The sequence below is a fragment of the Gopherus evgoodei genome, chromosome 22 (genome assembly GCF_007399415.2).
Source record: "Gopherus evgoodei ecotype Sinaloan lineage chromosome 22, rGopEvg1_v1.p, whole genome shotgun sequence".
Lineage (NCBI taxonomy): Eukaryota > Metazoa > Chordata > Testudines > Testudinidae > Gopherus > Gopherus evgoodei.
The window spans coordinates 5,939,774-5,954,714 of record NC_044343.1 but is presented as its reverse complement, the minus strand read 5'-3'; the positions used below and the strand labels follow the sequence as shown (position 1 = coordinate 5,954,714).

At 50.7% G+C, this 14,941-nt stretch overlaps 1 protein-coding gene across 1 annotated transcript; it reads left to right on the top strand.

The window, feature by feature from the left end:
• Nucleotides 1–83: 83 nt before the first annotated feature.
• Nucleotides 84–14,519, top strand: CDC34 (cell division cycle 34). The gene is made up of 5 exons (XM_030540110.1): nucleotides 84–383; nucleotides 8,830–8,916; nucleotides 10,132–10,229; nucleotides 10,741–10,875; nucleotides 13,431–14,519. The coding sequence occupies exons 1-5, from the start codon at nucleotides 207–209 to the stop codon at nucleotides 13,639–13,641; spliced, it is 708 nt and encodes a 235-aa protein (XP_030395970.1). The 5' UTR covers nucleotides 84–206; the 3' UTR covers nucleotides 13,642–14,519.
• Nucleotides 14,520–14,941: the final 422 nt, after the last annotated feature.

The following is a 14,941-nucleotide window of genomic DNA, read 5'->3' as shown; positions in this document are numbered from 1 at the left end:
CTCCCATAGGTTGGCGCGAGCGCGGTGGGCGGGGTCGCTCCCCCCACCCCACTCAGAGAACTACAGGTCCCGTCGTGCCCCGCGCGCGCGAGAGGCTCCGTTCGGCCGCAGCCGGAGGAAGCGGTTCGTCAGGCGCCATCCCGCTCGCCCGGCTGCCGCGCTCAGGCGAGTCCCCGGCTTCTCCGCGGCCTACCTCGGGTGTCGGCATGGCCCGGCCGCTGGTGCCCAGCTCGCAGAAGGCGCTGCTGCTGGAGCTGAAGGGGCTGCAGGAGGAGCCCGTGGAGGGGTTCCGGGTCACGCTGGTGGACGAGGGCGACCTGTACAACTGGGAGGTGGCGATCTTCGGGCCCCCCAACACCCACTACGAGGGCGGCTACTTCAAGGTGAGGGGGGTCCCTGGCCAGGGGCTTGGCCGGGGGGGCTGAGGGACCTGGCCCAGAGGGATTGGGGGGGCTGGAGGGGGCGTCCTGTGGGGATTTGGGGGCCCGTTGGGGGGGATGTGTCCCGTGGTGAGGGGCTTGGTCTGGGGGGGGTCCCGTGGGGATGGGGAGGCCTGGGGGACCTTGCCCAGAGGGATTGGGGGGGCGTCCTGTGGGGATTTGGGGGCTCGTTGGGGGGGATGTGTCCCGTGGTGAGGGGCTTGGTCTGGGGGGGTCCCGTGGGGATGGGGAGGCCTGCGGGACCTTGCCCAGAGGGATTGGGGGGCCTCCTGTGGGGATTCGGGGTCCCGTGGGGGGGTCTCGTAGAGAGGGGCTTGGCCTGGGGGGGCTGTGGGGATTGGGGAGGGTCTGGGGGACCTTGCCCAGAGGGATTGGGGGAGGCTAGAGGAGTCGTCCTGTGGGGATTCGGGGACCCGTGGGGTGGGGCCCGTGGTGAGGGGTTTGTTCTGTGGGGGGGGGCGTGGGGATGGGGGACCTTGCCCAGAGAGAGTGGGGAGTTCGACCTGTGGGGATTCGGGATCCCATGGCGAGGGGCCTGGCCTGCGGGGGTGTCCCGTGTTGAGGGAGCATTGCCCAGGAGGATCTGGGCGGGGGGTCATCCTGTGGGGTTTGGGACAGGTCCCGTGGGGCTGGAGGGGGCTGCGGAGAATAGCCCCGGTGAGCAGTGGCTAGGAGGGTTCCTGTTCTCTGCCCCTTAGCGGAGTGACATCAAAGGATGTCAGAGAAGCTTGAGGGGCCTTTCTAATGAGAGCGATGCTGGAGGCAGGGTGTGTCAGCTTCCTTTGGGTGGGGTATTGAGGTGGCTGTTCGTAGGGGAGCTCTCCCTTCAAGGCGAGGGACTTGCCCTGGGAGCTGGAGGGGGTTGAGGGATCCAGTTTGAGTGGGGATTGCTTTTCCTGGTAATTTCTCCCCTGGGAGGGGGCTTAATTCCCAGTAGTTTTGGGGACCTGGTCCATGGGTAGAGGAGAGGCCGTTAGAGGAAACCCTTTTTGTATCCTTTAGGAGCTGCTTCCCCTCTGCCTGGCATTTGGAGGGCTGCTGCTGTCCTGTGCGGGGCGGGGGGATGAGGGTCTCTTAGCGTTGTCACAGCCCCTCATACCCAACTCCAAGATGGAGACAAAGGACTCAGGCCCTGCGTAGAGTAGTTCAGGCCTAGTGAGCTGTTCCTTAGTGATAGAGTGTAGGTCCTTCTGGGGAAGTGGGTGGGGGTATTGTTTTAACGAAGGCCCCTGGAGATATGGTGGGGGGTGTCTATGTGTGTATGTTGGGTGACACATAGAGGAGGTGTGTATGTCAATATTGAGTCTGTGCAATCCGGGAAGTTGCTCAGTCTCCTTCCTTCCCCTTCTTCTCAACCCTGGGGATGACTGAGTGGAAATGAGCCCAGGGAGTGAGTCAGCTGGGCCCAACAGCCTGAGAGATGCCTCTTCCCTGTGCCTAGGCAGGCAGATCTGCCGCCTGCAATACCCAGTTTGCCATCTAAACTGTAGACAAGTCTGCTGCCTGACCCCATCTTTCAGGCTGGGCTGGGACTTGTCTGTGTCTAACTAGGCTCTCTGTGAGGCTCTGATGGCTCCCCTTGGAATCCTTGAATTCTTAACACATACCCCCTCAACAGCTCGTGCCTTCCCCTTTAGACCTGTCTTCTTAGCCAATACATTGATCCATGGACAATAGACAGGGCTCCCGGCGGGGGCGGACTTCTCCTCGAACTTGTGTTAATGTCAGCATGCACAGTTCAGAGCAAAGCACTGTTGTTTTCAAGGATTCCCTTCTTGGGAACTCTCTGCCTCTGGAAGGTTTTGTTCTGATCCTCGCTAGCACAACAAAGGGGATTATTCCGAGAACTTCTGCTGTTTCTGATCAGAGCTCACTGCATGGCCTTGTCCATGTGGGGAGGGGGGAACCTGAACAATATGAAGCTATGCAAAAAATCTTGTTTCTAAGTCCCAACTCCTTATTTTCACCCCTCTTTCTGTGTCCCGGAGAACAGGATAGTCAAACAAAGGACTGATTGAAGGCAAGATGGTAACATATTTAAAGAGACAGTAGACCCAGTAATAATCCCCCTTCCTTCTCACAGTTGTGCAGAGTTCTTTGACCCAAGACCTAACTTGTAGCTGAGGATTGAGTTTAGCAGGGAAAAGTGATGGGGAGTGGAGGAGGAAGCCATTTCAACTGTGGATCAAATTCAGGCCCATTTGGGGAAGGGTGGGACAGCGAAGGCTGTCTGAATCCAGTGTGACAAAGCAGATGTCTCCGCATTTTACACTAATCTATTAATGTCTGTTTCCCAATAGCTCAGTAAGGCAGCATCCTGTGTTGTTCAGGTTGTAATTACAAAAGTGTCCTAAACCTTGTCTGTGATTACCTTCCTGAATGAGGCCTGTGTCGGGATGGTGGGTCTGGGACCACAGAGGTGAGGTGAGAATATGCTGTCCAGTGAAGCAGGATTATTTTACTGAGCCAGAAGCATTTTTAGTTGGCACCGTTCCTGAACAGGCTTTACCTTTCAACTCCCACGTACAGGGTCCCAGTGACTCTGCTGTAAAGCACTTCAGAAAGTTACAACACATTTTAAACCTTAATCTTGCCATTTCATCTGTCAGTGGTTGTGCTGTCCTTTCTGCGAGCTGAATGGTCAGTTGCTATGTGCAGCCTACTGCTGGCACTCCTCTACCTGTCTCTGGAAATCCCCACAGGGATGGTGCATCACCCCTAGGCTACACAGTGACATCACTGAAGTGGCGCATCTTTGTCTATGGTCTAATGTACATGGAAAGTCTGTGTGCCTGCAGACTGGAGTCCTGGCTCTACAGGAAAGGGTACAGCACTTGGCAGGGATGTTGCTGGCTTCCCACACACCACCCAGCATGCGATTTCATCTGTGACTCAGAAGGCTGAGTGAAAGTCTGTCTCCATGGCCCACTTTAATCCTTGGCTTCCCTGTTGCTACTGCCTGCAAGAGGACCCCATTATGATGGCTCAGTTTGCTAGAGAGCTGGACTGATGTGCCAAATTCATAGAGGTTAATTTTTAGCATCTAAAGTATGCACCCCTGCCAGTTTTTGCTTGGTCTTTCTCAACGGGGACCAGCTATTCTTAGGAATTAAATCAACTTGCATTAATCACAAAGCTCCAATTCCCCACAAGAACTGAAGATCTGCAAGTTGCGTACCGACAGCTAAGCCAGACTGGAGGAAGGTACTATTCCCATTCTGCAGATCAGAGGACTGAGGCACAGAAGTTGAGCAAGGTGCTTAAAGTCACATAGGAAGTCTGACAGTTAATGCTTAACCTCAGCTCTTCTAACTGCAGCTTTGACCAATAGACCGAACAGATTTCTGAGTCTCAAAACCAGCTTCGGTGTTAGGTGGTGGTTTTGTGCAGACATGCTCTGGCTGCTCACTTGGCTTCAGTGCTTTGAGCTATTTTTGTCTGAGCACTATCACAGTGGGAGTAAGGCTGTTTTCTTTGTTTCATGTTAATAAATTGGACTGGGAGCAGGAGCCTTCATTTCAGAATGTCCTGGGAGATTGAGCTGAGTGTGCTCAGGTGGAAAGCATGTCTGAGACCAGCATTGTGTTTCACATATCGACTGTCTCTCTGCAGTTCCCTTTTTGGGGAATGGGGGCAGGGGGAGATGGAAGTGCAAGGAACATGGAATAACAATCTGTACCCACTAACAAAGCCCACAGCCTCCCCCCCAGCTGCTTTCCCCCTTCCTTTCTCCCTCTTAGAGGAATGTTAATGGGCCACTTCGCTTTGAGTGGTCCCTTGGAATGTGTTAACTTAGGCCAAACTATCTGTTCCATCTTTTATTTAGCTGGGACAGTCTGCGCAAGTTTCCCAGACCTGAAGCAAAGCTCTGTTGAAGCTCCTCTCTCTCTTACAACAGAAGTTGGTCCAATAAAAGATATCACCTGGTCTCTCTAATATCCTGGGACCGACACTGCAGCGCTACAGGACCAGCATGTCTGTCCCAGGATGGGCCAATATTCATGGGATTGGATCAGGCTAAGATCTTATTTCATGGCAGCTCCTAACCTGTCTAGCTCCTTGGCTTCTGCATTGATCCTCCAAGGCTGCTGCTGAATAAACTGCTGATCCTTTTCAACAAAACTCACCACCACTACATAACACTGTCAGCTCTTTCCTTTATGCTGTTACTGGTATTTGGGAAGGAATGTGGCTGGAGACCATGACTGGGATCAGGATTTCTCAGTTATATGCCTGACTCTGTCACAGCCCACTAACTTGGCAAGTTATTTAACCTGTCAGTGCCTTGATTGTTCCATCTGTAAAATGGTGAAACTTACCTGCCTGACATGAGGCTTAATCTTCGTAAAGAGCTTTTAAGGTCCTGACGTGAAATTGCTCTAGAAGAGCAAAGTGCTTGATTGAGGAATGTTTCTTGAAGTTCTGTAAAGGGTAAACAAAACTCTTGTAGCTATAGCGGTTGAAAGTTTTAGACAGAGTCTAGGTTTATGATAGGGGTAGGCAACCTATGGCATCTGTGTCAAAGGCAGCACCTGAGCTAATTTTCAGTGGCACTCTGGGCTTGTCTACATCAGAAAGTTGCAGCGCTGGTGAGGGAGTTACAGCGCTGCAACTTTGAAGGTGTACACATCTGCAGGGCACCACCAGCGCTGCAACTCCCTGTTTGCAGCGCTGGCCGTACTCCCGTTTTGTCTCGGGTGTAGAGGATCCAGCGCTGGTGATCCAGCGCTGGTAATCCAATGTAGACAGTTACCAGCGCTTTTCTTGACCTCCGTGGAAGGAGGAAGCCTCTGGTAATCAAGCTGGTTTCCTTTCCCGGTTTGCTCTCTCGGTCCCGGAGCCAGCCAGCAAACCGCGGGGAAGGAGACCTGCTTGCTCGGGGTTCCGGGACCGAGAGAGCAAACCGGGAAAGGAAACCAGCTTCGCCGCGGTTTGCTCTCTCGGTCCCGGAGCCAGCCAGCAAACCGCGGGGAAGGAGACCTGCTTGCTCGGGGTTCCGGGACCGAGAGAGCAAACCGGGAACGCCGCGGTTTGCTCTCTCGGTCCCGGAGCCAGCCAGCAAACCGCGGGGAAGGAGACCTGCTTGCTCGGGGTTCCGGGACCGAGAGAGCAAACCGGGAACGCCGCGGTTTGCTCTCTCGGTCCCGGAGCCAGCCAGCAAACCGCGGGGAAGGAGACCTGCTTGCTCGGGGTTCCGGGACCGAGAGAGCAAACCGCGGCGTTCCCGGTTTGCTCTCTCGGTCCCGGAACCCCGAGCAAGCAGGTCTCCTTCCCCGCGGTTTGCTGGCTGGCTCCGGGACCGAGAGAGCAAACCGCGGCGAAGCTGGTTTCCTTTCCCGGTTTGCTCTCTCGGTCCCGGAACCCCCCTTGAAGCCGCCCAACAGCGCTGCAGTGTGGCCACATCTAACACCACTTGCAGCGCTGGTTGCTGTAAGTGTGGCCACTCTGCAGCGCTGGCCCTATACAGCTGTACTAATACAGCTGTAACAACCAGCGCTGCAAAATTTTAGATGTAGACATGGCCTCTCACTGCCAGGGTCCTGGCCACCGGTCTGGGGGGCTCTGCATTAAATGAAGCTTCTTAAAACATTTTAAAAACCTTGTTTACTTTACATACAACAATAGTTCAGTTATATATTATAGACTTATAGAAAGAGACCTTCTAAAAATATTAGAATGTTTTAGTGGCACGCGAAACCTTAAATTAGAGTGAATAAATGAAGACTCAGCACACCACTGCTGAAAGGTTACCGACCCCTGGGCTATGGTGTTCCTTTAAATGTAATCCAGTCCTGACTAGATCTGTGTCCAGGCCCCAAACTGAATTTATCTTTGGAAACAAAACAACTTATTAAACCCAGACTGCTGTATTCCTGTCAACTAAGAAAAAGCCCTGCTTGTTTTTGTTATGCTGGCTCTGCTGACCTCTTCTTTGTTTGTCTCGAGTGCTGATCTGGTTTCACTTCAGAGTGTGAAACAGGAAGACCCAGAGCTGCAAATTCTCATCCAAACTTCAACAAGGTGTTTGAGAGGTAGCCTTGATCTAGGATGGTGGAGTCCATCTTTCTAGATACAGGGGAGAGGCTCTATTTCCTGTCTCTAAAGGAATTTACCCTGAAGAACTTGTTAGGCAGAAAGCCTGAAGTTCTTGCCTTAAGAGCTATTATTATATCACAGGAACAAAGTTTGCCACACTCTGTCTCTCCGGTAAACATAGTGACTGCCAGCAAACCTGACCTAATTACCAGGCTGCCTGGCTGTCTGAAGATGCCCCTCCATAGATCCGAGGAGAAAAGAATTTGATCCACAGGCAGTGCCCTAATGCCTGTATGGCAAGAGTACTCTCCGGAGGGTAATTTTCTGGTACCATCTTGGTATTACCTCCTGTTGCCACAAGAGTCTTGCGGTTAGTTTTGTTTTGTTTTGTTTTCTCCCATACCTGGCTGGCCTCTTGAGCAGTGACTCATCCCTCACCTGGGAGGAAACAATACACGTTGGAGGGAATCGTCTGCACTGGGGAATTGGTAGAGACCTGGTACTCTGCTGGGTCTCCTGAAGTGGGGAGGCTTGGTGATGGGATGGGGAATACAAGGAAGCAGATTTGATAAGAATGTGAGACTGCCATGATCTCTTGAAAGTCCCCTCCAAAAAGTGCCATAAATCCACCCTGGGAGGTCTCCCTGTCCACTGCTCTGAATCTTTGCCAAAGCTCAGACCACCAGTGTTCTTGTCAATGTCTTCCTGGAAGCCTGACACTGTAGGGATGCCTCTGTCATCAGCCAGTATTGCTGAATAGCAAGGCACTCCCCTTCCTAGGGGATGGGATTACATGGCTTCCATCCAGCAATGCAGAGCTGTTCCACTGGAGCTGCAGGACCTGACCTCCACTTCTCCAAGGGGAGGGATTTCAGGGGGCTGTTAACACCCGAGACAGTTGAAAGTGCCTAAAATCCTTCTGAGCAGGTTTATATCTGACCTTCCATAGCACTGTCTACCTAGATCTGAAAGTGCTTATTATGAGCAGTGGTCATATCCTTCCAGTTACACACCCTGTCTCTAGGGAAGCTATCATCCTCACTTCACAGGTAGGGAAAGAGGCATAGGGTTAGTGACTTGCCCCAGGTCCCAGTCTGTGACTCAACTGTGAATAGTACTCTTATTTTCTGTGCCTGTGCTCTAACCACTCAACCACGCGTCCTCCACCACTCAGCATAGTAAAGAGAAGCTGGGAGCTTTGGACTTAGCTACTGCATGGGAAGTGGTACTGGTGCTCCCTCTGGATGAAGCTTGATGGTCACTTCTTGTTGGAGGAGCAGGGGAAAGGGTCTGTCTCCTGTCCGTGTGCAGTGTGCCAGTAGGGGCGTATGTGAGCTGCATTGCCCGTGTAGAACCAATGTGAATGAAATTGTTTTTAGTTAGTCACTGTACCATTGTAACTTCTGTTCACCATTTCATTACACTTGCCATTTTGCCTACATTGTAACATTGTAACTTCTCATTTTGCCTACATTGTAATATTGTAACTTCTGTGCAATATTGTAACTCAAAACCCATTTTAAAATGCTGACTCCATTTTGTAGAAGGTTTGTGCTGCAGCCCCCATTTTTGCAAGCCATACTGTAATTTTATTAGTCTAGTTGAAATGTGTGAATGAGGTATGCATGGGTGATAGAATCAACCTCCAGCACCAGCCCGTCCTGATGAGATAAAGTTCAAATACCAACGGCTGAAGAACTAAACAACAGGCCTAACACAAGCAAGAAGCATCCACCCTAAAAAGAAACAACAGAAGGAAGATCAAAGCCAGGTCCCAGGCTGACAGTCACGCCTGCAATTGACGGGTGATCAAGCAAACCCAGAGGCAGCGTGACACAGCGAGACCTAGGAACTTTGAATCCAAACTAAACTCCTATAAAAAGGGAAGGGTGAGATGAGAGATTTTGGGTAACGTTCTGCTACCAACGTCAAGGAGCATCGGTCCGCGCCCGACAGAGACCCGGCTCCTCCTCGTGCTCAGCTTTCCTGGCCAGTTAGCTGCCACGAGCTCCGATCCCAAGCTGCGAACTCAAACTGCAATCAGGACTGGTAACTATCCAGCAGCTGCAGAACATTTTGGGTGTGTGTGTGTGTGTGTGTGTGTGTGTGTGTGTGTGTGTGTGTGTGTAAGCATTAGGGTATTTCCTAATAGTTACGAATTAATAATAAATGTGGCATCTTTGTCTTAACCCCTAAAACGATCCTGTGTAAGTTTGTGGGACAACACCCGCACAACTCATCTGGTTTTGTATACAATCTTGCCTGGGGCTCCACAGCTTCCCCCTGCCCTGAAGCATCAGCATGGCCATGACACCCCACCACTGCCACTAATTAACTCTTTGTTTCTTCACAGGCTCGTCTCAGGTTTCCTATTGATTATCCCTATTCGCCCCCCGCCTTTAGGTTCCTGACCAAAATGTGGCACCCTAACATCTATGAGGTACGTCACTCGGACTGTCTTCTCATCTGCGTCCGGGACAGACTGGGTTTCTAGTCAATTGCTGTAGTAGCACCAAGCCCTCTGGATCACACTGAAGTGTTGACCTTGGTGTTGAACACCAGCCTGTATTGACGTGTCCTGTAGTGGAGGAGGGTTTTAAGCAAATACAGTGGGGTTCTCCTGGAAGTGTCTTGTACCTTTTTCAGTTTGTGTTGGAAACACAACAGCCAGCCCAGGCTTGTCCTGGGCTCAGAAAGTTCATCTCCTTTCTTGGAATCCGTTCCAGAACTAATCTGTCTGTCCAGTCTTGCAGTCTTCTGTGTTTACTGTATTTGCCCACAGCACCTGGCTGGAATGTGGTCATGCCCTGTAAGATCCATGGGGAGATACTGAGTGAGCAAGCAGCTTGCAGGACTCTCAGTGGATACCTGCTGTGGCTGGCTGCAGAAAGTATTTCGGGTACTCAGTGCCCTGTGTGTACTTGCGCCTCATTCAGAGCACTGGGGGATACGGCCCATGCAGGCAGGGAGGGCTTCTCTCCAAGTGTCCCAGGACAGAGATCAGTGCTTTGTGCAAATGACTCATCATTCCAAAGTCACTGACTGCCATCCATTACCTGTCCTGTAGTAACTATGGCAATCTCTAGTACTCTTAAGGGCTGGCAGGTGCGTAGTGGGTGTGATTTAGATCAGTGCTCTTCACTGCAGTGGTGATGGGAGTGAACCTCTCCCTAAAGAGACTCCCCAGGGCATCATATCTGTAGTGGCTCAGCCCACAGGCACGTCTCAGTACAGTTCAGCTTGAGAAGGTTCTTTGCTGGATCTGTCATAGCAAGACACTTCACTCCCTGCTCTGTGAGGCCTTTCAGGCTAATTGAAATCTGCCTGAGCTGCTAGCTTAGGAGAGGCCAGGAGAGCCTTGAGGTCCTGTCCTGGGACTTGCTCTCCAAGATGTGGCTGAAGATAGGACAGCTAAACTGATCCTGGCTCTTCTCTGGGCATTGGCGACAGTGATTGGCTGTTTGTTCCGAGTTACTTGTAAGCCACTTGGTGGCATTTTCCTCGGATCTGCCCTGGAAGCAAAAGGGGGGGGGGGGGAGAGCGAGCAAACAGGGCACAGGCACAATAAATCAACCACCTTGTAGAGTGGTTTGGAGTGCCTGGGGTTGGGACATCAGTGCCTGTGTAATCAGACTCTCTCTCTGTGTGCTTTCAGACTGGTGATGTCTGTATTTCAATTCTCCACCCTCCGGTGGATGACCCGCAGAGCGGGGAGCTGCCTTCCGAGCGATGGAACCCTACCCAGAATGTACGGTAAGGCCTCGAGGAGGGAGGGGAGGAACGCACTGGAGGCGAGATGCTTAGCGGATCTGATATAGAGGGTGGAGGAGATGCCCGAAGGAAACAGCTGGGAAAAGCCTTTCTAATCCTAGAGGTTGCAGGAAATACCTGGATTTATTTTCTTTTGAAATTCAAAGGCAAATCAGTTTCTTACAGGCTGGATGTCAGCACTGTTGAAAGGCAGTGTAAGCTGGCAAAGGAATTCAGGTCTTTCATGCACCAGAGACCAGCTTGCCTTCCAGTTGGCATTCAGTTTCTCCTTCAGCTTAAGAAGGTCATGGCGTCTGACCTGCTCGTGGGAGTTAGGATGTGGTCACTGTTGTGACATGCAGTGTAAGTGGATGCTGCTCTTGCAAACTGACTGGGTTCTATTAAACTCCTCACCATGAGAAGATGCTGTGATTTCCAGTCCCTCTCAGATCTGGGTGGTGCAGGTTGGCCGATCGCCTGTCTTGGCTCTTACCGCTCGTTAACTGGTTTTCAGGACTATCCTTCTGAGTGTGATCTCGCTGCTCAACGAGCCCAACACCTTCTCACCCGCAAATGTGGATGCCTCTGTGATGTACAGGAAGTGGAAGGACACCAAAGGGAAGGATCGGGAGTACACAGACATCATCAGGTGCATGGCAAGCTGAACTCTGGCTTCTCAGAACTTGCATTTAAACAAGAGGGGAGGAGCTTTTTGTTTAGACTACCTAGCTTGGGAGTGTTTATCTAAATGGTCCCATATAGACTTTGGGGTGAATGCCTAGGAGGTGACTGAATGCAGGAGGGATTCTAGTTCCACTGTTGCTGTAGTCCTGTCCTCCCCAGTTGGTTAACATTGTGAAAGCTCACTGCTACCAGGAAGGTTGGGGACTATAAGACGTGGATTTCTGCAGAGAACAAAACATGCAGAGGCCTCAATGCAGATCCTACTCTATGGCAAAGGGCCTGGGCTGGGTGTGATGTGCAGCTCTAGAGGGGAAAACTCTGCTGTGTTTGCCTGCAAACCTGGGTTCTAGGACCTGCTCTGCCCCTTGGACTTAGTGTGGGGCCTGGAGCTAGTCTCTTACCTTTCCCTGTACCTCAGATTAAAATGGGAGGGGCCTTGTGAGGCATAAATGTTTAACAGAATTGGCCTCTGAAAGGTGCTGGGGAAGCAACAAATCATGGCTCAAAATCTGGAGGTTGTTGAGGCTGGAATAGTAACGGAAAGATTTCCACCTTAGTCACACGCTTAGTGGTTGGGCTGGACTGTGTTTGTTGTGGCATTACATGAAGATGTGGATCAGAGTTCTGTGCAGACACACAGGCCCTGCTCTGAAGAGCTCACACTATGGGATTTGTATCACATGGTACAGATTGGTAATGACACTGCCTCATCCACTTACGTATATCAAATGAGTCTGTTCTCGGTGGATAGACGTCCCTCACATTGTTCCCTTTGGTGGCCATCGGAACATTCTGAGGTGCAGGCCAGACCAGTGAGAGTTTGTCACCACTTGCCCTGTAACCTCCGATGCCTTAAAATGCTCTGCTGCTGTCTCCCCCTTGTCTGGATGCTCCTAGCCAGTGTACAAGCTCGCACTGACTCTCTGTGTGATAAGCAGCCCTTGATCAGCAACTTTGACTCCAGCAGCCTGCTTGTTACCCCCCACAGCCACAGTCTCATCCCCACCAGCCTTGGTTACTACTAGGCAAGTGACCCCAAAATACCCCGAGTCCTAAATTCCCCCAAAACCATCTGCCCTGAAATGTCCAACCCTTTCCTGGACCGCTCAGAAGTAATAAGGTTTGTTTGCTCTTTCAAAGAGACAGTACCCGGCAGTTTGCCACATTAACAATCCCTTCAGTTCAAATTCAGCACTAGGTTGGTTTAGATTAAAATAAAACCACGTTACTAACAGGACATGGGTTAAATAAAGCCAAGTAAAAGAAGTGAAGGTAGAGATGGTTACAAGCAAATAAAAAAGAAAAACACTTTCTAGTGACTGAGACTTAACAAATCAGTCTTGGTTCAAGGTGGAGAATCTTCCACAGGTGCTGGTTTCCCTTGTCTTCCTCGGTGGAAGGTCTTTGCCTAAGCAGCTTTCTCACTTAGTTTCAGTTCCCAGAGAGTTCATCCCCGTTGGTTGAAGGACCCACTTTATCAGCTTGCAAGAGCTTTGGGCTGGCCCCTTGTCTGTCCAGTGATGGATGGCAAAATGGCTTCTTCTCTCTTTGCATTTTCCCAAACTCGCTGCTTGGTCCCCAGACACAAGATGACCTCATGTCAGACTTCCCGTCCCTCTGCTAATTTGTATGTAAATTAAGCTTCCATTTTTTTCGTCACACCTTGCGTAATTTCATTAGAGATAGGTAGATAGCTGGCTTCCCTCCTGTCGGCAGTGAAGGAAGGCAGAATCTGTTTCTCCCTGCATTTTGGTCAGATTTTAAGGCATGATATCACTGAGTATCGATATTTCCTCATATAGTTTTGCTTCATAGATGTCACAATGATCTTAATAGCCAGTGTCATTAGCGTTCATAAAAGACGTTGCAGTAATATTGTATACAAATATGTATCAAGTATTATAAATCAATTGATTCAGTTACTTATCATATGAGATTTAGCCCTCCCTAGGTTGGTGGCTTTACCTTTTATGTAAATGTGCCTTTATTGTCTCAGCCTGACAACCAGGCTGGTCAGACAGACAAACACACGTTCCTTTATCTAAGGCAGATTGAGCTGCTAGTATTGCTTGCCAAACATAATTCTAGCACATATTCATGATTCTTTGTATGAACTGTGAACATACATCATGCAAGAATATTAATGATCAGTGAGCTGCTCGTTTTCCAGTGATATCTTCTTACCAGACACAGTTTAGATGCAGATTATGACAATACTGTGTTAGGCATAGTGAGTATTTCAGGCCTGACAAGAGCTGCTGACACAGAATAGTGAATGACCAGTGGCCTCAGGCATGAGATGGATGTGGCAGAGTAGACCCTGGAGACAGACCTGCCTTTTTATCCCTAGAGGTGTGGGCATGCATCAGTGCCCATTGGCAGGCCAGAACGAGAGACGTATGTCCAGCTCTGTGGAAGACTTCAGCGTTCAGGACTGGCACCTCTCCTGGCCTTCAGACCTTGATTGAATAACTGCTCCGTGTCTCTGCCCTGTTCTCATCTGTTCCTTGCCCCTTTCAGGAAGCAAGTCCTGGGAACCAAGGTGGATGCTGAACGGGATGGCGTGAAGGTCCCCACCACGTTGGCAGAGTACTGTGTGAAGACCAAGACTCCAGCCCCGGATGAAGGCTCAGACCTTTTCTACGACGACTACTACGAGGATGATGAGATGGAGGAGGAGGCAGACAGTTGCTATGGCGATGAGGATGATTCTGGCAATGAGGAATCCTGACGCCCTTCTGGCAATCACAAAACTTATCATAAACTATTGAATTTTACCTCAACTAGGACACACAAACTGGCTTGAATTTAGGATCTGTCAGCCCTGAAATTAACTCTCTACCTCACAGGGAGACTGTTCTGCTGTAAAGGAAAAACCACAACTGTCTTTGTAAAAACCCTGTTTTATAAACTTCCCTGAGGGTGGGGGGGTGAATACATGGAGCGTTTACAAATCCACCTTGAGCTGGGAACCTAGCAAGCCTGGTTACACTATGGAGACGGTGACAGACAACCTGGCAAATCATGTGTGGCACTTGGGGATGTGTCTTTGTCTTAAATCCTGCACAGGAGAAATGGTTTCTGGGAGGTTGCAGCATTGGTGAAAGGTTATGTGCAGGAGGTGGAGGGGTTGGGGGGAATGTGTGTGCTTATGACTAGTTCACTGCAGTCTATGAACTGATCATAACGGTAACTGGTCCCTCCACAGCACTTTGTTTTTTAAAGTTTCAGCTTTTTCATCCTGGTGTGGCTCTGCAGAACCAGGCCAGGCCATCAAAGGGCAGAATGCTCAAAAGGCTGCCCAGCCAGCATTCGAGCCATGGGCCCTAGAGAGTAAGTTAGCTACTTTCTGCCACTGTACATAAGAGCCTCCCTTTCGCAATTGCCTGGCTTTGGACAGTGGAGCCTAGCGTGTCGCTGGCAGGGATGGGGAGGAGTGAAGAGTGTTCCTGGGCAGAACATCAGGGCTGCACTGACACGCCTGGGGCGGGGGGAGTTTTTAGTTCTTAGCTGGGTGGGGGTGTTAATTTTCAATCTTTTGGCTTCTGTTTTTTGCAAAGTATTTAATAAAGTACTTTCAGGGACTAGCCGTGTGGCTTGTGACCACTAGGGAGTGCTGCCTCAGCATGGTGTGATGCTTTGCCTCTGAGGGTTGGAGACTTGCCTGTGGGATTGAATATTTATCTCAAGTCTTTCAAGGCTACAACAGCAATTGGGGGAGCTGTGGGGCGGGGGAGAGATCTCTGCAGTACATGGGACAAGGCGCCCTGAGTGAACTGGAAAAGGGTCTAACAAAGTGAGGCCACTAAATAACATCTGCTCCGTGTGTTGGGGTTGACAAGTGGGAGTCATTGAATAGGTTCCTGCTGTCTGTTATGACTACGTACTAGCTCTGTGAACACACAAGTGCTAAACTGTATCCCCCACCACGGCCCTCTTTGAGGGCCAAGGATTGTGTAGCCAGGGACTTTGTCATCCCCACAGCAGGATCTGGTCTGCCGGGCACTCAGGCTGGGATGTTGCAGTCTCTG

Coding starts and splice junctions, on each gene's coding strand:
- CDC34 (XM_030540110.1), top strand. CDS start 207: ATGGCCCGGCCGCTGGTGCCCAGCTCGCAGAAGGCGCTGCTGCTGGAG. Junction 8,917..10,131: donor GGCACCCTAACATCTATGAG/GTACGTCACTCG, acceptor GTGTGCTTTCAG/ACTGGTGATGTCTGTATTTC. Junction 10,876..13,430: donor GAGTACACAGACATCATCAG/GTGCATGGCAAG, acceptor TGCCCCTTTCAG/GAAGCAAGTCCTGGGAACCA.